The sequence below is a fragment of the Hyla sarda genome, chromosome 9, assembly GCF_029499605.1.
Source record: "Hyla sarda isolate aHylSar1 chromosome 9, aHylSar1.hap1, whole genome shotgun sequence".
Taxonomy (NCBI): Eukaryota; Metazoa; Chordata; class Amphibia; order Anura; family Hylidae; genus Hyla; species Hyla sarda.
The window spans coordinates 126,879,889-126,904,816 of NC_079197.1; the positions used below are offsets into that span (position 1 = coordinate 126,879,889).

The 24,928-nt window shown below is 42.3% G+C and overlaps 1 protein-coding gene and 1 long non-coding RNA gene across 2 annotated transcripts in view; one reads left to right on the top strand and one right to left on the bottom strand.

Moving 5' to 3' along the window:
- Positions 1-24,928, top strand: part of GPC3 (glypican 3) — a 534,194-nt gene that overhangs the window by 37,778 nt on the left and 471,488 nt on the right. The window contains exon 2 of the mRNA XM_056538460.1: positions 16,744-16,905. Within this exon, the coding sequence (XP_056394435.1) occupies positions 16,744-16,905 (162 nt within the window). The remainder of the gene's footprint in view (positions 1-16,743; positions 16,906-24,928) is intronic.
- LOC130290609 (uncharacterized) lies at positions 4,897-9,390 on the bottom strand. The gene is made up of 3 exons (XR_008847647.1): positions 9,335-9,390; positions 6,270-6,437; positions 4,897-6,042 (listed from the first exon to the last, which is right to left on the bottom strand). It is a non-coding gene; the product is annotated as an uncharacterized LOC130290609 (long non-coding RNA).

Sequence of the window (24,928 nt, forward strand, 5' to 3'; positions counted from 1 at the left end):
AACTAATCAGTCTGCTTGTCTTATGGATATTCTATTAGTGTCAACCGACATAAGGACAATCCAGAAGAATTGTATAAAAGAAGATGCTGGAGGCGCTGACCGGCAAGACTAATATTAATAGACCCAAATCAGAGGAAGAGTAAAAGAAAGGGTCTAAGTGATTTAACTAGATAATGGGCATTATGTTTTAGGGGTAGACCATCGTCTTTTCAGGACCCCCTTTTAAGGACCTAGAAAAGAGGGTGGTCTATAGTGTTGAGCGGCATAGGCCATATTAGAATTTGCGATATTTCGCGAATATATGGACGAATATTTGTCATATATTCGCTAAATTTGCATATTCCTGTTTTATTTTCGCATATGCGAAAATTCGAGTATGCGAAAATTAGCATATAAAAAATTAGCATATAGAGAAATTAGCATAAGCAAAAATTCGCTTATGCGAAAATTTGCATATGCAAATTCGCACGCCAGTCTCACACAGTAGTATTAGAGCCCTCTTACACCACACAAGCTGGAAGCAGAGAGGGGTGATCACTGTGATGTGTACTGTGAAATCGCGAATATGCGATATTTGCAAATAAAATTCGCATTGCGAATATTTGCGAGCAACACTAGTGGTCTACCCTCAAAACGCGTTCTCCATTATATGGTTATATAAATTGTTTTCTTGTTTTGTACCTCTACTCTTTTTTTCTGTACTGTATATTGAACTATTAGTGGGGTCTAAGCATATTTCCAAAGTGCCCAGGGGGTTGACATGGTGATTCAGTGCATTGCGACACTGGAGTCCTGAGCTCAACCAAAGACTACATGTGCTCCTTGTGCCTTTTCCCAGTGATTGTGAGGGTTCTCTATGGGTAACTTGGTTTTTCTACATAAACAAAAACTCCAAAAACATAGAAATTTGAAATTAAGACTTTGAGTGATTGAAATCCCTGTATAGTGCTGGAATATATGTTGGCATTATATGAAATACAAACAATTATTGTAAAAGTGAAGCCTATTTTAAGCAACAACAAAAAAGGCTCACTAGTTATAGGTATTCATGTGGAAGATACTTGCATTTGGCATATTAGGAGAAAGATATGCGCGTTAGCTCCCATGCTTTACCTTCTCAGTCTGTTGGGACACCAGTTTGAGACCCATCCCTATTAGCCAGAACAAAGAGATGCAAAGAATCACAGGATGGGGATAAGTGTCCGATTGTGAAAGGTCCGACTTCTAGAACCCCCACAATCTCCAGAACGGGGCCTGTCTCTTACCTCAGTGCGCTCCAGCCCCCACCTTCCTAGACAAACTGGTCTCAGGAGTGACGGCCCACTCTGCTAATCACTGGCTGCAGAACTTTCAAGACCATTTTGTTTTGGAAGGAGCTCTCCAAGGGGAGAGTTGGGCCCCATTCTTAATACCGTGGAGGGGGAACAATTAAACAACACAATGTAACTCCAAGTCAATCACACTTCTGTGAAATCACACTGTCCACTCAGGAAGCAACACTGATTGATAATCAATTTCACATGCTGTTGTGCAAATGGAACCGACAACAGGAGGAAATTATAGGCAATTAGCAAGACACCCCCAATAAAGAAGTGGTTCTGCAGGTGGTGACCACAGACCACTTCTCAGTTCCTATGCTTCCTGGCTGATGTTTTGGTCACTATTGAATGCTGGCAGTGCTTTCACTCTAGTGGTAGCATGAGATGGAGTCTACAACCCACACAAGTGTCTCAGGTAGTGCAGCTCATCCAGATGGCACATTAATGCAAGCTGTGGCAAGAAAGTTTACGTCCAGAGCACGGAGGCGATACCAGGAGACGTGGAGGAGGCCGTAGGAGGGCAACAACCCAGCAGCAGGACCGCTACCTCTGCCTTTGTGCAAGGAGGAGAAGGAGGAGCACTGCCAGAGCCCTGCAAAATGACCTCCAGCAGGCCACAAATGTGCATGTGTCCACTCAAACGGTCAGAAACAGACTCCATGAGGGTGATATGAGTGCCCGACATCCACAGGTGGGGGTTGTGCTTACAGCCCAACACTGTGCAGGACGTTTGGCATTTGTCAGAGAGCACGATGTGCTTGGCAGAGGTAACCTGACTGCCATTAGGTACCAAGATGAGATCCTCAGACCCCTTGTGAGACATATGCTGGAGCGGTTGGCCCTGGGTTCCTCCTAATGAAAGACAATGCTAGACCTCATGTTGCTGGAGTGTGTCAGCAGTTCCTGCAAGAGGAAGGCATTGATGCTATGGACTGGCCTGCCTATTCCTCAGACCTGAATCCGATTGTGCACATCTGGGACATCATGTCTCGCTCCATCCACCAACGCCACGCTGCACCACAGACTTTCCAGGGTTGGCGGATGCTTTAGTCCAGGTCTGGGAGGACATCCCTCAGGAGACCATCCACCACCTCATCAGGAGCATGCCCAGGCATTGTAGGGAGATCATACGGGCACGTTGAGGCCACACACACACTACTGAGCCTCATTTTGACTTGTTTTAAGGACATTACATAAAGTTGGATCAGCCTGTAGTGTGGTTTTCCACTATGATTTTGAGTGTGACTCCATAACCAGACCTCCATGGGATGATAAATTTGATTTCCATTGATAATTTTTGTGTGATTTTGTTGTCAGCACATTCAACTATGTAAAGACGAAAGTATTTCATATTAGTTCATTCATTCAGATCTAGGATGTGTTATCTTAGTGTTCCCTTTATTTTTTTGAGCAGTGTATAAAAACTAGGGCAGACAAAAAACTATTGCTCATAGGAAGAATCCGATTCCAACTTTTATGTTTCAGTTTTAGAAAATGAAGGACATTAGCTGGTTTCTGTGAGTAGTAGTAGTGTAGTATTTGGATTCTGTGTTAGATTAATTAGAGAGGTTTACTTTTGGTTGTACTGTGACTTATTCTTCAAATCTCCACTTTCCCGGCTTTGTAAGATTACTTTTCAGCATGAATTATTGAAGTAAGTTTAATGAGCTGACGCTGCTAATTACAGACTGAATTAACTCATTTCCCGAGATGAAGTTCAGTCCCGAGCTGTGGGGCATGCTTAGAATTTTGACTGCTTTGATACCTTTGGCATTATCACTGAGGAGGGAACGCCTATCCTTATTTTATAATCAGGCTGGGTTCACATCACGTTTTTGTTATTGAAAAATGGACAGAAACGTATGGAACCGTAAAAAAAAGTAAACAGTATGCATTTTTTAATCGTATACTGTTTTTAAAAATGTGTTTGGTTGCATATGGTTCCATACTTTTTTTTAAAATAAAATCCAATTCCGTTTTATGCAATTTTGTTAATTTTTAATTAAAGTTAATCTTGTTTTGTTGAAATCCCCAGGGAACTAGGAGGGGTTTTCCATGTGGTCTTGCCTTGCTAGGTTGGAGAGAGACAGAAGAGCAGTTTTTTTCTTGAGCTCATGCGTTTTTTGCTCTATTTGTCTTTGCTACCAAGATTATCGTGCCAATTTTGCGCATGCAGTTTTTAGAGCTGCGTGAGAGGGAGCATGAACAGAGGAGATTGGCGTGTCGTTATTGGGTGCACCAGGTTAATGCCATTCGGACACGGCTTGGTGCATTTGAGGCACTATATGTCCAGCTACGAAAGTTTCCGGACAAATTTCAGCGCTATCTTCAGATGGCCCCTTCTAGCTTTTATGTCTTATTGGAGCATGTTTGGGACTACATCCAGCGCCAGGATTCGCGCTTCAGGATTGCAGTGTCGCCAGAACAGCGCCTTGTGGTGGCCCCCAGGTAACAATACTTATATACACCGTTTAGTCTATGCAATAGGAGGATTGTTTTTCTATAAATGTGTATAGGCTATATATGTTTTCCAAAATCTGTGTACCTCCAGCTGTTTCCGAAATAGTCCTGGGCTGGCTGGCAATGCTAAGATATGATTTCAACCTTTTTTTTTTCTTTAAAGCCAAGCTTATAGTGTGTACTTTAACAGTAGTGCTTTTTATCCTCATAATGTAGTGTTTTTGGAACAGTTCCATAGGGTGCAAGTGGTGCATATGTCCATAGAAATAAAGCACATTGCTTTTCAAATTTTTTTTTGTAAGCAATGTGCTTTGTTGCTATAGGCAACCACTCTATTATATTGCTGGCTGTTGCTTAAAGGGTACCTCTCATCAAATAAACGTTTGATATATTTTAGATTAATGAATGTTGAATAACTTTCCAATAGCATGTTAATGAAAAATATGCTTCTTTCTATTGTATATTTCCCGATCAGTCCTGTCAGCAAGCATTTCTGACTCATGCTGGAGTCCTAAACACTCAGAGCTGCCAGCCTGCTTTGTTCACAGCCAAACAGGCTGTGAACAAAGCATGCTGGCAGCTCTGAGTGTTCTCCTTTGTGAACAAAGCAGACTGGCAGCTCGTAGTGTTTAGGACTCCAGCATGAGTCTGAAATGCTTGCTGCCAGGACTGGTAGGGAGACCCCTAGTGGTCATTTCTTCAAAGTGGAAAATTAAATAGAAAGAAGCATATTTTTTAATAACATGCAATTGTAAAGTTATTCTGCATACATTAATCTATAATATATCAAACGTTTTTTTGATGAGAGGTACCCTTTAAAGGTTCAAATTTTGATTGAGATATTTCCAAACATATCCAAAGGTGTGGAGTTGCCCATAGCAACCAATTTTTTCCCAAATTTTTTATATAAAAAACTAATAAATAACACAAATGTATAAATGAATCTGATTAGTTGCTAGTGGTAACTCTACAACTTTTTAATAAACAATTTTTTAGAAATTCCACCCGTTGTGTTAACATAGTTTCAACAATATATCAAATAGGAAAGTTAGTCTAGTCTCTGTGGTGCAGTTGGTTAGCACATTCAGACTAAAACAGTAAAGGTTGGTGGTTCAAGTCCAACCAGAGACACAACTATCTTTTCAGATTGATATATAGTGAAGCTATCAGTTGTACAAACATGTTGGGGTGGCAGTGATTGCTAATTCTTTAGATTTGTTTTTATTTTATTCATTTTTAATTTTCATTATGCCTTTATCAATTGTGTGTGTGTGTTTTTTTTTTCTATATTTGCTCTTAGGTTTCTGGCCAGTGGAGAGATATTCCCATCTCTCCATTACCAGTTCCGAATGGTGTAATCCACCATATCTACGTTGGTTTCGGAAACATGTGAGGCTTTATGGAGGAACCTTCAGTCCCATTATCTTCCTCCACCTACCACCGCTATGTGAATTCTGCTGCCGAGGGTTTTTGGAGGCATGCAAATTTCCCTAATTGTATTGGGGCCCTTGATGGCAAACGTGAGGATCAGGAAGCCATCAGGAAGTGGATCCCAATTTTACAACTATAAAAAATACTTTTCCATAATCCTCTTGGCAATTTGTGATGCCAGTTACAAGTTTCTGGCAGTTGAAATTGGGGCCTATGGTCAAAATAATGATGCCCGAGTTTTTAAGGAATCTAATTTTGGTAAGGCTCTGTATGCTGGCACCTTCCAGATCCCTGACACAAAACCACTACCTGGTACAGATGGACCTGCACTGCCCCATATAATTGTGGCTGATGAGCCATACTCGGGGAGAAGGCGGAATCCACAGCGTCTTCAATTACCGCTTGACCTGTGTATGCCAATATGTGTAGTGTTCCTTTGGTATTCTAACTAACGAATTGTGTGTTCTAACAACCAGCATACAAGTCAAGCCTGAATCTGTGGACAGAGTCTTTCAAGCGTGTGTGGTCCTTCACAATTTCATTTTAAATATGGAGCCATCTGCAATACCCACAATCGCATTACTCTCACATCCATATGTAAAAATGTTGTAGTGCACATGTCTTCTAATTTTTCAATTGCATCTAGGAAACATTTAAACATTTGTGACACATTAGATTTTTTGGATGAATGTGGATGGCTGATGATGGAGCGCAGACCACTTGTTATCATTGCTTGGTTGTGGTTCCTCCTTCAACAGTGTGTGGCTCCTCCTCTGGGTCTATTTCTTCAGGTGGAGGAGATGTTGTTGGAGCTCCAGTATTCAAAGTTGTTCTGAAATTGAAAAAAGTAAAAATTGAATACAGTGCAGTAGCTCTTTTGCATCAATAGTGTTGGTGAATGTAGATAGAATATTTTTTACTACCAAGATCCTAACAGTACATGTACTATTGTACTATTGCCACTAGCAACTACCCAGATTGCTTTGTTCGTTTTACCCATGCACGCGAAGGAGATGGGAGGAAATTTATATAAACATTTTCCCAGATTTCATGACTTACGATGAAAAACTACAGGAAGCCATAGGTTAGAATCTTTATGTTTTTGTGTATGATATTGTGTGATTTATCCCATAGGGATGGTCTTTCTTGTACATAATGTATCACATCCTCCGTTGCAAAAAGTGATGGGTCCACTTCATAATGGGTAGCTTTTTCTTTCCTAGATTTCTGCAATTTAAAATATAAAAAAAATAGGACACCTTAAAGTTTAACATTGTACTGGTCCATTTAAGACTTTGAAAGGAAAAAAAAGGACAACATCGATCCATTTGTTTACATACAACCACAAATAGCAATTTGTAGGGTACATACTTTCGCAATTGAGTATGCACAACTTTTTGACAAAAACAAAAATATGAAGTACTATGTGTAACTTTTTACTCAAAGAAAATTCATTAGAATTTCTTTGTACCTTAAAAAAAAAAATGCGATGTGCCACACAATCTTAATAGCATAACTATACCTGACTACCACATCATGGCGTGCACAACCTAGCCTGACCAATACATCAAGTTGACATTGTGAACAACAGCAGCACAAAGGAACAAAAATTACCAATCTGTATAGCGTGTCTATCTGAAGCCTCGATGTAAATTAGCCGAGTTGCTCATAGCAACCAATCACATCACTAATTTACTTTATGAAAAGCCCTTTTTTTTTAGTTTAAAGATCTAACATATTGGTTACTATGGATGATTAATTTTTTTTTTATATGAACAGGTGATTTACATGACAGTACGCTTCAGCCTATCACCGGCCGAGGTGGGACATTGCTGCGGCCAGTGATATGCTGATGGCTCTGTGACGTTCCCATCCCCAGGAAGCAGTAAGAGCAGAGGAGGGACCGTGAGGCCGGTTCCTGAGCAACGGGAGAACATAGGAGGATGAGTTAAAGTTTATTTTGTTTATTTTTGAAGGATAGTACAGTACAGCACAGCGGCTGGGGGGGGCAACGGGGGGGGGGGGGGAGAGAAGCAGCGCTCGCTGGTCACATATGATTAGTTCCCTGATGTGGGGGGACAGCGCAGCGCTGGGCTGATAAACTGGGGGGGGGGGACAGCGTGCTGTGGCTGATAATTCATTCATTCGAGGGGGGCCCAACCGGTATTGTGGTATGGGAAAAATTCATATCGTGCAGGAAAAAAATTTCGTTATTCGGTATGAACTGGTATACCGCCCAGCACTACGGGAACCGTACTTGAAATACGTGGTGTGAATCCAGCCTCAGTCTGTCAATAAATTATCAGTATTGCCTCTGGATCTGGTTGTGTTTTTTCCCTTCTCCTCATTGGGTTAGTTTATCTTAAGGGCTTTTCCCTTATTAAATGTTGTTTAACAAAAGCCACAATCTAGTATCTACTGCTAGTTCCCTCCTCTTTTCTGATCCCTGTAGCTTCTGTATCTTCCTTCGGTGAAGATCCTGAACTCAGCAGACTAGAAGAGAGTATCAAGTAACTCTTGTTATAATATGAAAACTACATTACCCATGATTCCCCTCCCTAGAGAAGTGGTGCTGAGGATTCCGGTGAGCATACCTGCCCTCTACTTATGCCAAGTTAGTACGTATGCACGGTATTAATAGCGGTTATTGCTCACATCCAATGACCAGACCACATCCTACCCATGCTAGTCCTGCAAAAAAAATATCAAAAAAAGCCAAGAAGTCTTATAGGGCAGGCAATGCTTTCTTGGAAATTGCAGATTAGGCTTCTTTACACCACATTTTTCGTTTTGTCTGGACACGTACATTTCAACCCCTTATTTGTGACATACAATGCATTTGGAAAGTTTTCATACCCTTTCACTTTTTTCACATTCTGTTATATTGTGGCCTTGTGCTAAAATTATAAATGAAAATGTGAAAAGACCACCCTCCATAGAAGACAACTTTTCAATGCAATTTTTGGTGGTCTTCTTAAAGGGGTACTCTGCTGCGCAGCGTTTGGAACAAACTGTTCCGCACGCTGGAGCCGGCTCCGGGAGCTCGTGATGTCATAGCCCCCTCATGACATCACGCCCCGCCCCCTCAATGCAAGTCTATGGGAGGGGGCGTCACAGCCGTCATGCCCCCTCCCATAGACTTGCATTGAAGGGGCGTGGCTATGACGTCACAAGCTCCCGCCTCCAGCGTTCGGAACAGTTTGTTCCAAACGCTGAGCAGCGGCGTACCCCTTTAAGGAGCATTCACTGTATATTGGATTGGCCAATGTTGGATAAAGAGCCATTGTGGGACAATGGGGAAGATTTATCAGTTGCGGAGTTGCCCATAGTCCATATTGGTTATCAGATTGCTTCCTTTATTTTTGGAAAGGTCTCTTAAAAATGAGAGAAGCGATCTGATTGGTTGCTATGGGCAACTCAGCAACTTTTCTTCTGGACAGGTTTTTATAGATCTCCCCCAATGTCTATAACCTGGAACAATTGATTTCTTTATAGAATTGTCAAAGTCCTCTTGTCTCTTGGCAAACAAATGTGTGCATGTTCTGAATTTTGTTGCTGCTTTCCTGTTTTCCTTCCTATAATGTTTTTAAGGGCCTGTTATTTTTGCCAGATGGGTACATCTTGCTGCCTGCATCTAATTGCTGCTTTTAAGAGGATCAATGAAGAAAGGTGTTTTAGGGAGTCCTTAGTGTTCTTTTTCTGTCCTTATACCTATCATACCTTGTACAAATAGACATTTTGCTGTTCTAGAGCCACTTCAATATTATGAGTTCATTAACTGCAAGTATAAACCTAAAACTGAAAGGCGAAAAATGATTATATTCTGGATAATACACTTGAATGTTAAGCCCAGAGAGCTCAGAAAGTTTGCAGCTAATTCTGAAAACACAAAGGGATGAATTTATTATTGTCTGTGTGCACCTTTGAAAAGTTCTTTTTACCCCGTTTGCCCCATCGTACATCATGCACATTTATTAAAAAGGTGCATATTCGTCACAAATAGCAAAGTAGCTTAGATGTAGACAAGTGTGGTCCGGGCTGACAAGAGATTGCGAAAAATAAATGTACAAAGTTGCTATTGATAAATTATTGACCACCACAAAAAACTAACCATGCCACATTACCTTTAAATGGTTTCTTGAATCCGTCAAAATACACTTTGAGGGAGATTTATCAAAACCTGTGCAGAGAAAAAGTTGTCCAGTTGCCCATAGCAACCAATCAGATCACTTCTTTCATTTTGCAGAGGCCTTGTTAAAAATGAAAGAAGCGATCTGATTGGTTGCTATGGGCAACTGGACAACTTTCCCTCTGCACAGGTTTTGATAAATCTCCCCCTTTGTGTATTATCCCTGTACTGTGACATCACTGTGTATATTATCCCTGTACTGTGACATCACTGTGTATTATCTCTGTACTGTGACATCACTGTGTATATTATCCCTGTACTGTGACATCACTGTGTATTATCCCTGTACTGTGACATCACTGTGTGTATTATCCCTGTACTGTGACATCACTGTGTATTATCCCTGTACAATAACATCTCTGGGTGTATTATCTCTGTACTGTGACATCACGGTGTGTATTATCTCTGTACTGTGACATCACTGTGTATTATCTCTGTACTGTGACATCACTATGTATATTATCCCTGTACAATAACATCTCTGGGTGTATTATCGCTGTACTGTGACATCACGGTGTGTATTATCTCTGTACTGTGACATCACTGTGTATTATCTCTGTACTGTGACATCACTATGTATATTATCCCTGTACAATAACATCTCTGGGTGTATTATCTCTGTACTGTGACATCACGGTATGTATTATGTATTACTCTTGTACTGTGACATCACTGTGTGTATTATCCCTGTACAAAACATCTCTGGGTGTATTATCTCTGTACTGTGACATCACGGTGTGTATTATGTATAACTCTTGTACTCTGACATCACTGCATATTGTCCCTTTACTGTGACATCACTTAAGGGTACATTCACACAGATTTGAGGCACAGTATTTTCTGCTTCAGATTTCAATGTAAACTAAATGACTGAGCACAACTTCTAATCCGCAGTTACAAATCCTGTGCATGAAATCTGCGCAGGATCCTGTATGTGTGAACATACCCTTAATGGGGGACTCCGCCCCAGGATATCTTATCCCCTATCCAAAGGATAGGGGATAAGATGTCAGATTGCGGGGGTCCCGTCGCTGGGGACCCCCAGGATCTCGGCTGCAGCACCCCGCTTTCATTACTGCACAGAAAAAACTCACTCTGTGCGTAATGACAGGCGACACATGGGCCGGAGCATCGTGACATCACGGCTCCGCCCCTCATGACGTCACGACCACACCCCTCCCATAGACTTGCATTAAGGGGGCGGAGCCTGGACATCATGAGGGGCGGAGCCGTGAAGTTACGATGCTCCAGCCCCTGTATCGCCCGACATTACGCACAGAGTGAGTTTGCTCTGTGCAGTAATGAAAGTGGGGTCCTTCAGCACAATGGCATGCTCTAGGTATGGGTATTTTTTCTTGTGTTTTTGCACAGGTTTCTCTATGTATTTATCTATCTATCTATCCATTTAAATATACATGTTAAATATACCTTCCTAATGGCTGGGACTATTTTGATGACACTTACCACACATGTTACTTATATGTAATCTAAAAATATAGTAAAGTTAAATCAACCCTATCTCATCCCCATTTGTGAGGGTTGAGGTTTTTGTCTGAAGTCCCATGAAAATATTTGGGACTTTTGGTACAGTTTTGATCACCTTACTTTCTGGCTGCAGAGATTGGACAGGACTTTTAAACATTCTGCAGCTGGAACAACATGATGGTAAAGTATGATTTAACTGTCCGGCATGCAGGAGCAGAGAATAGTTAGTGCAGGGGATGGGATATAAGGTCAGGAGATGACAGAAAATGAAGATGGGATATAAATATGAGGATGGGATATGAGGTCGGGATATGAGGACAGGATATGGGGATGGGATATAAGGACAAGATACGAGGACAGGATGTGAGGATGGGATGATAGGTCAGGAGATGACAGATGATAAGGACGGGATATGAGGACGAGATACATGGACAGAATATGAGGACTGGATATGAGGATGAGAGCATCATCGTTGCTTTCCCTCTATAGGTATGAACACCGAACATACAAAAGACAAAATTGAATATGTGAGTAAAAGTACCAAAATAATTTAGAAAATACACAATGGCATACTATTCAAATATACCAAGAGAAATAAAATCATTGAGAAAGGACCCTAAAAACATTGTGAGAGAGGCCTTAGAGACATTGCCAGGAAAATGAGAATATTCCCTTGCCATGTATGAATGTCTGCCTCATAGCTTTGTAGTGGCCCGTGAATGTATAGCGTTATTCTCTGTTAACATTTTAATTTTGGTACCCTTCCGTCCTCACATACTCAGGTGGTTTAGTGATGAGTTTTCTTATATTTGCAATAAAAGTGTAGATGTTCTTCAGCGTTTCATCCACCTGTCATTGTGGCTGCACCATTTCAATCTAATTTTACAAAAAGCTCTAGTGAATAGGTGCGAACTGTAAGGACATTTAGCTCTAGGCAAAGGAGTAATCTCTAGCAGTTGCGGGATCCCATTATCAGAATACTAATGTGTGCCCTCTATTATTTTAAAGGGAGGCTCACAAATTGCTCCATTTTATCTAATTACATTTTAACATATTGTTAATATAAGAGGTTATACCTAGCAATTTCTTCTTATCCCTGCGGAAGGATTGTGGCATGAAAGGTATAGGAAAAAATGTGAGTTTACTCATAGAAAGCTGAAATGACTTAGTAGATAATGGAAATTTTTCTAGCATCACAGGCCAAGCGGAACTTTTGATAAACTGATCTCCTCTATTAAGATAGAATCTCTCAGCGGAACCTGATAATAATTTGCACTAGTGTTTATAGTAACTTGTAATCTGGCAATGGACTACATAATATGGCAGTGTTTTCCAACCAGAGGGCCTCCAGCTGCTGCAAAACTAACATTCCCAGCATGCCCGGACAGCCTTTAGCATGTTACAGTCATTGGCTGGTTACTGGGCCTATTGCACAGGGGCAATATCGGCCTCTTCTGGCCATGATCGGCCCATGTAATGTGCTCCATAATCAAAGACTTAGAATGAAGATCAGAAAGCCATTATAAAGGAGTTAGGGTAGGGCCTCTCAACCCCTTCTCTCTCCACCTTTAGTCTCTAAGCACCTGCTGTCAGGGGCACTATACTTATAAAGTGTAGTGCCCAGAATGAAATTTTACAGAAAATACTCACCATATTGTCTTTAGTACAGGCCATCTCCAACAATCATGTGTGTGTACATGTTACCTCAGCCTTCTGCCCCGGGATCCCGGCGTCTCCCGGTCAGTCACACTGCTGTGATGGCTGGCCCCCGTTCACGCGCCGCGTCCCAGTTCCACTTACCTGGCTCCCCGCTCCTTGCGCCGTCCATCTCTGCCTCCCGGCGCGTGTGGCCCTGCTCTCTAGGGCGTGCGCGCGCCACCTTCAGTAAATTTAAAGGGCCAGCGCACCGGTAATTGGTGTGCTGGTTCCTCACTTCCCCTGCCTTCCCAATAAAAGGCACCTGCCCCTTCCTGCCCTTGCCGGATCTTTGTGCCCTAGTGCCTCTGAGAAAGCGTTCCTATTGTGTGTATTGCCTTGCCTGTGGCCGAACCCGTTGCTACCGCCTACTTGCCTGTGAACCCTTGCCGCCTGCCCTGACCTCTGCTTCATCCGACTATGCTCCTGCCTTCTCCCTGTGTACCACGCCATATCAGCTGCCAGAGAGGTTGAGTTGCTACTGGAGGATACGACCTGGTGGTTACCGCCGCAGCAAGACCATCCCGCCTTGCGGCGGGCTCTGGTGAAAACCAGTAACCACTTAGAACCGGTCCTCTGGTACAACCCGCGCCATCGCCTCTCTGGTCCAGAGGATCCACTACCAGTCCTGCCGGTACGTGACAGTACAGCATAAAACCAGAGAGGAAAGGGTTACAAAGCAGGGCTGCCAGGCTCCCCAGAGCAGTGAGTCAGCAGAGTGAGGGAGGGGGAGGAGTCATCATAGTGCAGGCAAGATAGCACCCCCCCTCCCTCTGGGACGATGAGAAAGACATTGAGCAGCTGTAATATGCTATTTTTTAGTGAAATATGGCTGATAGAGACATAAAAGTTATATGTACATGATCAGGATTAGTGCATGTGCTGTATCTGCTCACCTCTCTCTGCTGGCTCTCACCTCACCTGTGCTGCGGACCAGCCATTCCCGCCTCTGGCTTAATCAAGGAACACTGTGTAAGAAAGTGTCCGGCACTCCAGGAATGTGGGTAAAACACAGCTTGCTTTATGGAATTATAGGACCGAATCCCATACAGAAATCTTGTCTGACGCGTTTCACCCTCTCTGGATGATAAGTATGACCGAGTAGAACAACTATAATACCTTTATCTTGTTTAGTCTTGTTTTTCAAGGAGATGTCTGATGACATGTACTGCACATTACATATATATATATATTTTAGTATATCATTACTATATAGTGTTGCAGTGCATACATGTTTTAGTCTTAAATCAATTGAAGTTTATACATGCGGTTTTTGTCCTGCTGCTCATATGAGTGTGAACTAAGGTCTATGCCATGTAAATGTATATAATTCCCCCTCCGGGTTTTCCATTTGCCTTGATTTTATACCAATGATATAATGAATCATGTGACTCCGTGTCTATGTATTTTAATGATGTGGTTTGTAATGTTTGTCAGTCTATGATTACGCCTCAGAGAGGGTAAAACGCGTCAGACAAGATATCTGTATGTGACTTTGGTTCTATAATTCAATAAAGCAAGCTGGGTTTTACCCACATTCCTGGAGTGCCGGACACTTTCTTACACAATGATCAGGATTAGGTACTGAATAAGATATAACCGTTTTTTTACTTTATTTTTATTCTTGAAAATCATTATCAAGGCAAATAAGGTCTCCAAGGCCCACCATGAACTGCTGAAGACCTACTGTGGAACCGGTGTGTTAGATCAAATGTGTCACATGGGTTCCTGTTACAGAATTTGTTTAGTTTTTGTTTTATGCCAGATTATAGAGATTTCTGGGGCCGTGAGCTGAATTATGAGGAGTATATTACTACTACATTGTATGAAGCAGATGGTTTACAAAGTAGAAAATTAGGAAGTGCCGAGAAGATAAAAAACTATGGCAAGACGGTGATGTCCTAAAATGTCAGGGGCACATAGCACTTTACACTGAAATTTTTTACCTAGAGTGTTTCTCCTCTATTATAACTTCCCATACCTACAGAAGGTCAGCTATTTAATTAAGAAAATAAAAATTAGGCAGATATTGCACTAAATTATTTAGCAAAGCCAATTAGGCCGTCATGTAGTACGCCTGGGTGTTTTATGTTGTCTGCGTGGATCTGCTCCTTTAAACAATCTAAACGATTATTTGAACTTGTAATGTTTCTATGGTGACGGAGAACTTGAGGCACATTTTTATGATGCTTATCTAATTCCTTTTGTGATCATACTGTGTTTGCAATCTTGAACCTACAGGCAAACTGCGGCCTACTGTTTTATTTATTTATATATAGGTTTGGAAAGTTGGGGGTGTTAAATGACGCGTCGTAGCAGAACAATTAGTAATGGGAAGAAATGTAATTTTGTGGTAATGAAAACTTATGCAATGGAAAGAACTCTTAATTGCACAAAATTATAACTATAATAGGCAATTTTCTTTGAATGTGGTCGGTTTCTAAAAATTGTTCACTTTGTGCTTTGGCATTACTGTCGACATGGCTACCATTTTTGTGAAACTATGGCTTTTTTCTCTGGGATTTTTTTTTTTTTAGTAGCCTTCTCTAAAATGGCAGTAAAAATTCATGTTACATTTAAAGGAAAACGGTCACCCGTTCACCCGCACTATAACCCGATACACCGGGTTATAGTGTGGGTGAACAGGAGACCGACACGGGGTCTCGGACTGCTATACCTACCTGCAGTCCGGAGCCCCGATCCTCCAAATGTCCCCCTCTTCCAGGGCTGACTTGCACTTTGAGGCGGGCCCGCTGACTGGATTTAAATATTCATAACCACTGGTCATGTGAGCACTCATGAACACTCTTGTGACCTGCGCTTATGAATATTTAAATCTAGCTGGCGGGCCCACCTCAAAGCGCAAGTCAGCGCTGGACTGGGGGACTGGGGCTCCGGACTGCAGGTAGGTATAGCAGTCCAAGACCCTGCATTGGTCTGTTCACCCGCACTTTAACCCAGTCTATCAGGTTAAACACCAAAAGAAAACACTGTAATGCATAGTCTAAAGGGGTTATCCTGTGGAGAATATTATGTTAATGTAAATAAAACACTAAATTATAATCAAATTTCGTATAAAAACTCATGAAAGTTCCAGTGAAAAGTTCATACACTTATTTACATAATATGGAGTAGGCTGGTGTTCACATTTTACAGTGATGTGCTTGTTCACCCAATGAGCTACGTGCTGGTGGACACGCATGCCCAGTCACTTTTCCCATAACCAGGTGTCTGTATTCTCATCCTCTGTTTACTGCAGAGCAGCCAATAGAATTAGCAGTAACATATGACAATATAGCTGAGAAGACTCCTTCTAATAACAGGCTGCTATGTAAAATGGGATATAGACCAATCCACACTACAGAATTTCCACCCAACAGCAACAGCCTTCCATTGTTTATTCAGGAACAGCGCTGTGCACACTGCGAGTCCAGTTCCGTACTCTGCTGTAAGAATGGACTTGTTAATACTTACATTGGAATTCCACCTGAAATTGCACTGCTTTCAATGGCGACAGGACATTTCTGAGCCGTCATAGTGGCGAATCAGGCTTAGGTGCAGTGCACTGTGGACTTATTAGAGTCAATATAGTAAGAAATGGTCTTGACACAACTTGACACATAATGCTTTTCGCATGTTGCCTTTTTTTAACTGCAAAACAAACAATATAAGCAAAGCACTTCTTATAGACACACCTTCCTCCAGTACCGCATCGCATCAGCTGATCTCATGTTGATTGACAAGTAAAGTACCCTGGCAATCAACTTACAAACTTTAAACAAAAAAGTGCCCATGTTCTCTTCCTATGTATCGGTAGCGATATCCCCTTGGAAACGCGTTTTGGAATTATGCTGATTCATTTCAGCAACGTCTGCTGCACTTGGGATCTCTGCTTGGAATTTCCATTGTGTGATTGAACCCTTAACATTGCCCCCCAGCAGCTCTGATTAGCAACAGCAACAAAGAAGGCACACGGGAAGCCCCTTTAATAAAACACTGAAATATTTACATAACATAAAAAAACAACATTTTTAAATGTTACTATTTGGAGGAAGTTAAAAATCACAAATATATTTACTGTGTTGAGCCTCTTTGTATTTGTTGGGTTTGGGTAGAGCTCTTTCAGTGAACGCTCTGGTAAATATTTACATTCTACTCTTCTAGGATCAGATCTACAAGTCTGTGTCACGAAAACCTCAACATGTTGTTCAAAGAAGATGGAAGAACGATATCAAGTCGCCTCTCGTGTAAACATGGAGCAGCTCATTCAAGCTGCTAGTGCCAAGCTGAAGTTCCTGATAATTCAGAATGCAGCGATATTTCAAGGTAAGCTCCAATACAAGTATTGAAAGGAAAATGAATTTAGCATTTAACTCTTAGGGCTGCTTTATTTCTATATTGTGCTAAATATTCACATTAACGCATTGGGTTAAATTGCAATAACAAACTGTAGATATGCTCAGGAAGCAATCCGTCCGTTTCCTGCTTATGTGTGTTAAGTTTGTTTTTAATATTAAGTTAAATATATTTAGTCTTTTGGTTGTATAAAGTTTAAATAGAACATGTGATCAGTGTGAAAAAAATCACACAATTATGTCATTGTGTAGCCTTGGGTGATTCCAACAGTTTTTATTTTGTTGCAATATTCCCCTATTTCTGAGATATAGCAGTTTTACAATTTAGTTGTCTGTGCTTTTCCCTGAATAGTCAGATGGGTGTGAACATATGAAAATGAGGCTGAAGGGGTGTGATGACAGCCTCATACTTAGGAAGGGGTGTGATGACAGCCTCATACTTAGGAAGGGGTGGGGGTGACTAAAAACAGAATAAATAAAAACAACATTGTAAGGCTACAAAATGAAATAAAAAAACATGTTGACCATTGGCCTTTTTTAAAGGGGTAGTCCAGTGGTTTTTATTTTTAAATCAACTGGTGCCAGAAAAAAAAATGATTTGTAAATGATTTCTATTAAAAAAATCTTAATCCTTCCAGTACTTATTGTAACGGCAGGTGGTGTGGATCCGCTGTACTAGAAGTGGACGATGGCGTAAGCCAAACCAGGGAGCGGAGTCTAAGGAGCCGCTGGTTTTCACCAGAGCCCGCCACAAAGCGGGATGGACTTGCTGCGATAGGCGGCTCCCAGGTCGCTACCCCTGGCACGACTCGTCCACAAAAGGTAGCTGAGGCGAAGCGTGGCACAGAAGAAATTAGATGAACTTGTAATCAGGGACTGGCAGGAGGTCAGGACAGGCAGCACAGAAGTTTGGTCAGGACACATGGCAAAGAGGTCTGGTTCACTGTAAAGCAGGACACTCTTCAGCAATGCTTTCTCTAAGGCAGCAAGGCACAACGATCCGGCAGGGGTAAAGAGAAAGTACTGACACTTATAAGGTCAGCGAGCAGCGGAACCAATTAAGGGCTTACTGGCCCTTTAAATTTCAGAGAAACAGACAGAGGGAGCAGGAGCATGGATAAGTGAGCAATGGCCCAGCGGACGCCTGCACCCGCATCCCGACATGCGGACAGCGGCGCTGCCGACACCGGGAGCCAGGACAGGAGTGCGCTCACGACCAGCATGTCTGGCCGCAGCATCACACCTAACACTTATCAGCTGCTGTATGCTCCAGAGGAAGTTCTTTTCCTTTTGAATTTATTTTCTGTCTGACCACAGTGCTCTCTCCTGACACCTCTGTCCATGTCAAGAACTGTCCTGAGCAGGAGCAAATGCCCATAACAAACCTCTCCTGCTCTGGACAGTTCTTGACATGGACAGAGGTGTCAGCAGAGAGCACTGTGCTCAGGCTAAAAAGAAATTAAAAAAGAAAATAACTTCCTCAGGAGCATACAGCAGCTGATACGTACTGGAAGGGTTAAGATTTTTTTTTAATAGAAGCAATTTACAAATCTGTTTAACTTTCTGACTCCAATTGGCCAAGGGTTAGTATGTTTTTTTATTTCATTTTGTAGCCTTCATGTCCTGATTACAATGTTGTTTTTATTAATTCTGTTGTTAGGCACCCCACCCCTTCCTGATTAGGTGTGAGAGTATGAGGCTGTCATCACTCCCCCTCAGCCTCATATTCATATGTTCACACCCATCTGACTATTCAGGGAAAATTGCAGACAAATTAATTGTCAAACTGTTATATCTAAAAAAATTGGGGAATATAGCAACAAAATAAAAACACATGCCTGAATCACATGATTTAAAAAAAATTTCCCCACCAGAGTACCCCTTTAAAGGTGAAATTTTTTTTCATATGAACTGGCTCCAGAAAGTTAAACAGATTTGTAAATTACTTCTATTAAAAAAAATCTTAATCCTACCAGTACTTATCAGCTGCTGAAGTTGAGTTGTTCTTTTCTGTCTGACAACAGTGCTCTCTGCTGACACCTCTGTCTGGTTTGCTATGGGGATTTGTTCCTACTCTGGACAGTTCCTGAGACAGACAGAGATGTCAGCAGAGAGCACTGTTGTCAGACAGAAAAGATCAACTCAACTTCACCAGCTGATAAGTACTGGTAGGATTAAGACTTTTTAATAGAAGTGATTTACAAATCTGTTTAACTTTCTGGAGCCAGTTGATATGAAAAAAAATGTTTTTCACCGGTGTACCCCTTTAAAGTTTCAATGACATAAACCTTATAGTGGTGAATAGATTGTACTACATCTTCAGAATATCGACATAAAAATGCTCTTTACAGTTAGCCACTCGGTGAGCCCTTTAAGCATCTAGAAACATTAATAATGCTCACTTGAAAACATTTCCTCCCCCTTTAGACTCATTATTTGTTAGAAGAGTTCCTTTTGATTTAGCAAGGTACTCGGGGAGTAAGTGAGCTGCACTACTATATATTTATACGCATCATAATGGCGCCTACAAGATCTTTGGAGGTTGTTTCGTTTTTATTATTTTCTAATTGACCAAATATTTGTAATCATTTTGCAAACATAACTGCTGTAACTGTTTTATTTCTTGGGCTACAAAAATATACTGTTTATAATTTTTTTTAAGTATCAGGCTATTTACAATACATTTTAGGTAGATTTTTTTCTTGTACAGTTCTATAAGGAGCAGGGCATACAAATGGAATTCATCAAGTTATCGTGTGTGTACATGAGGGGAAGCACCATTTCTAGATATTATAAAACATCTAAATGGCATTCTTCACCAGTTTTCCCCATTTGAAGTATGCATCTCAAATTTTTAGTTGTCCCCTAGCTAGTGAGGGTAGACTAGTTGTACAGCGTCCATTTTAGGACATCGTCAATCGTCATCCGTAACTCCGTCCCGCGTAAGGCCAAACAGTGTCCTGCCTCCTCCCTCGGACCAATCGACGTCAGTCATCAGTCGCAACTCCGTCCTCCGTCAGGCGAAACAGCGTCCTGCCTTCTCCTTCACACCAATCACCGTCATCCTTCAACCACAAGCCCCTCCTCCGAAACTCCCTCGTCTAAAACGCCATCATGCCTCATACGATTCTCCCTCAGACGCAACTTCCTGCCGCATAGTAGAGCCGATGCTGCACAGCATGTATACCAGAGTCAAACCTGTCAAACTTGTACGATTACTACAGACACCACATGTGATACAGAGTCTGTATAGCAGAGCCGACACTGAATAACATGTACAGCAGAACCGGTATTGCAGAGAGCCGACACTGACTCAGCTCTGCTACACGGCAGGAAGGTTTTTCATCTGAGGGATGACAGAGTTTCGGATGAGGGAGTTTAGGATGATGGAGGAGGTAGTGTCGGCTGATGCCTGACAGAGAATGGTCCAAGGGAGGAGGTGGGACGCTGTTTCGCCTGACGCGGTACGGAGTTACCACTTACGACTGACAATGTCCTTAAATGGACACCGTATAGTTGCTGTGATGTCCCCCATACAGTGAACATATTGCTGTATAATATCAATACACGACCTATGAAGGCCCCGACATACGATCATTTCAGCATACGATCACTCTCAGAGGCCATTGCATGTTGAAGGCAGCATCAACATACGATGCTTTTGTATGTCGGGGCCATCGCATAAACGGCTATCCGGCAGCGCAGACTACTTCAGCTGCCACCGGATAGCCGTTTACGGTGCCCCGTGTGGTCCGCTGACGATCACTTACCTGTCCTCGGGGCTCCGTCATCTCCTCTTCGGGATCCCCTGCATCGTCGGCGCTCTCCATCGTCGTCATCACGTCGCTGCGCACGTCGTCCCGTCATCCAATAGGAGCGGCGTGCGTAGCGACGTGATGGCGGCGATGGAGAGCGTGGAAGCTGGGGAAGCAGAGGCCTTGCCGGAGCATCGGGGATACCCCGGGGATGCGGCGACAGTGATGGAAGGCGACATCCAGGGCAGCGGTGACGAGCAGTGACGGTCCGGAGCGGCGGGGACACGTGAGTATAACCTCCAATACCAGTGGTCTTCAACCTGCGGACCTCCAGATGTTGCAAAACTACAACTCCCAGCATGCCCGGACAGCCGTTGGCTGTCCGAGCATGCTGGGTGTTGTAGTTTTGCAACACCTGGAGGTCCGCAGGTTGTAGACCACTGTCCTATACTTTACATTGCACGGATCCCTCAACATACGATGGTTTCAACAAACGATGGTCCATTTGGAATGGATTACCATTGTAAGTTGAGGGACCACTGTATAGTATGGCATTTGTGTGCCTGCAGATACACACCAGTAATCTAGATCAGTGTTTTCCAGGTGCAGTCCTCAAGTTCCCCCAACAGGTCATGTTTTTTGGATTTCCTTAGTCTTTCACAGGCAATATCATTATATTCAGTGCATCAGGCGTCACCACAGTTATATCACCTCTGGATGACTAAGGAAATTCCTGAAACATGACCTGTTGGGGGTGCTTGAGGACTCCGCTTGGGAAATTTCGATCTAGATGAATACCACCACTGACTTTATAATTTAAATGGGCACTATCATTACAAAAGACTTTTATTATATCATAGAAACATATCAAAAGTCTTTGATCAGTTGGGGTCTGATCAGTCACTGGCTTTGTTTCACTTGACCAAGACAGTCTTACAATGCAAGTGTCATGGACTTACCTGCCCTCACTGCAATATCACATCCGGTCCTGAGGAGTCACTGCTGGCAGCGTCTCAGGTAGTTATGGTGCAGAGCCACTCATCATTATGAGACTATCAGGACACGTGAGCACCGGGCCAATCAGCTGTGGTGCTGGTGCTCACACCCCCTGATGCCTATTTATAAGTCCTGCCATTCAACTTCACTCCCCCCGACCCCATTAATGGGTGAAGGCAGGTGCAGATTTAGGCAGGGCTGTGGAGTCGGTAGATATATGTTCCGACTCAGCAGTTTTTTGTACTTCCGACTCCCCGACTCCAACTCCTCTGTATTAATATGCAAATGTATTTATAAACACTTACAGTTGAATCCAAGAAGCTGTTCCACCAAGTTCTTCTAAGTTCTTCTAGCAGAGAGAGGCCGTTGGGCAGAAGCTGCTGCCTTCTCCTTTTTGTGTGCTGATCTGCTGCTGAAGATAGGGCAGTGGGAGGATCAATGAAAGGGCATTTATTATAAAACATGATTTCCCTAGTAGAATTCTACAGTCATGTTTAAAGTTTAAGCTAATAATCAGAGTTTACAAGTTTTCATAGCCTTAGCTGAATGGCAGCAGTTTTTCCAATGGTTTACATGGTTTTCTTGAACTATTGACCCTCCATTCCCTTCACTTATACAAGTGTCTCTAGTCCTGCAAAAAACATATTTCCTTAATCCCTTATCAGTGAGAGGCTAGGTTACCCATGGGTTCCCTGTAACAGCAAAACACAACACTATGGAAAGTATAAGTATTGCCACTCCTAATTGTGCGTTGCGTGCCATATAGTGAAGCACATGAAAAGCATGTTTCTTCACGGTCACTTAACATGTTCGTTTTGCGGTTACATGAGGCACTGCATGGATTGGTCTTTATTCTTACAGTAGAGAAGTCATTAATTATAACTTTTTGTGAATTGGGACATTTAAACTTGCTTTTTTTTTTTTATTCCAATCTAAATTTAGTAGGAGTCGGAGTCGGTGCATTGTTTGCCGACTCCAGGTACCCAAAATTTCGTCCGACTCCGACTCCTCGACTCCAACTCCACAGCACTGGATTTAGGGTACATGTACATGTACCATATACACTGTGGATTCACTGTTGCGGATGTGTTTAACTTTTTTTTAATTATCAGCATAAAATTTGCAGCAGATATGGTATATGTAAATAGATTTTGAGGAAAAATTCTTGATGTAAAGTTTGAGAAAGTCAGGATAAGATATAATCTTGCATGCTGACACAATGTTTTGTTAATGTCAATTTCTATGTACTTTGCTGAAACACCGAAGCTTTTGTAGTATAGATCTACACAACAATGCAGAGCTATAATTCTGTCCAAGCCCCAGAATTATGGCTCTGCATCTGTGTATTTTCTTCTAATGGCAATTGCAGGGTTTCATCACTCTGAACAGAAATATTAGCAGTGAAAGGTGAGAATAGGATGTGCATGCCGCTACCCACAGCTTGTTGGGGAAGGCTTCTCAGCCGCTTTCCCTGTCACTGTTTACATATCATTGTGCATTAATGTCTGGAGAAGTGTGAATAATTTTATTAATTAAGTCTTTAATTGCATAAACATATTATTTATGTCTCCAGGCAAAGAGCTAAAATTAGTGTACACATTCTGAGCGGTATAGTTTATTGTAATGAGATGTCTCCTATGTAAACTACATTGTCATGAGAAGTGGTTTAGTCTACGTAATTGCTGTTGTTCTGTTGCTTTGTACCAAATCAGTATTGTAAATGGCTGGGCAATTTGCATTTATATTCCCTGATGGTCCTCCTGTTGTATATCAGCATATCTAGTTCTTAAGAGCCAAAGACAGTGAAGGGCTTGAACTTTTGGCACAAGGACAAGAAAAATATTGGCTACCATATTGTAGGATTTGCTCCATGACTTCATGCTGGGGAGGATGTATTCACAGGCATCGGTCCCTATCTTACTGGGTGTATATATTAAATGTTTTCCATCCCAGACATACACACTATCCAGAGGAAAGGGGATAAGATGTCTGATCTCAGATGTCTGGCCTCTGGGACCCCCCGTGATTTCTGTGGAGCACCCAGCATTCTTTATGTTCAGAACACTTGTTGCGGATGGCTGGCTCTGCCCATCACTCCCCTCCCATAGATATGAATAGAGGGGGCGTGGAGTGACATCATGCCATGCCCCCTCCATTCATGTCCATGGAAGGGGCGTGATGGCAAGAGGCTAGGGGATAAGATGTCTAGGGGCGGAGTACCCCTTTAACCCAAACATGTTTTTGGAATGCCCAAAAGTAAGCTTATGAGAAACCAACATTAGTAAGAGATAAAATTCTAGGTGCTTGTATTCACTCCCTGAAGATAGCCATACCCAATAAGATAGCAAATAACTCAACCTTTTTGGGGTTCGTTGTTCTTCTCCCGGTCGCTGCTATCTGCATTTACCTGCTCGAGAGAAAGTCCACATTGCCTTGTAGGGATCAAAAGTTATTCCCTATCTACAGGATATAGAATGACAACCTGTTTGTGGGGGTCTTACCACTAGGACCCCAACCAATCTTGAGAAGGGAGGTTAAAGGGGTTCTCCCTTGTTTATACTGTTTTTTGTTATCATGTTTGTGTGTTATGTGTGTATAAGAATGTGTTTTTTTATGTGTGTTGTGATTATGTATAAATGTATTTTCTTACCTTTTGTGAAGATCCGGAAGCTGTCCCCTTTTTCTTCCAGTGGCTTGCTGTGTACCTCGGCCTCCTCCATGTTGTGTTCGGTAAGTGGGATGTCGGGGGGTGTGTTCTTGCTTCTGTCCTTCCTATCTTCTGACATCCGAGGCAAATCTATTCTTCCTGTTTCTTCCGTGGCTCAGTGACGAATCTGCGGCCTCTTCCGGCGCATGCGCAGGTAGTTTTTTTTTTTTTTTTTACCAATAAAGTTTTTTTTGTCTAATTGACAAACTGCGCTTGCGCGAAGCTACGCTATTAGCGTAGACCTAACGTATGCTACGCTGTTAGGGTAACACATGCGTACTCGCGCATGCACAGACAGTTTGTCATTTAGACAAAAAAAACTTTATTGGTAAAAAAAAAAAAAAAACCTGCACATGCGCCGGAAGATGCCGCAGATTCGTCGCTGAGCCACGGAAGAAACAGGAAGAAAAGATTTGCCTCGGACGTCAGAAGATAGGAAGGACAGAAGCAAGAACACACCCCCCGACATCCCACTTACCAAACACAACATGGCGGAGGCCGAGGTTACACAGCAAGCCGCTGGAAGAAAAAGGGGC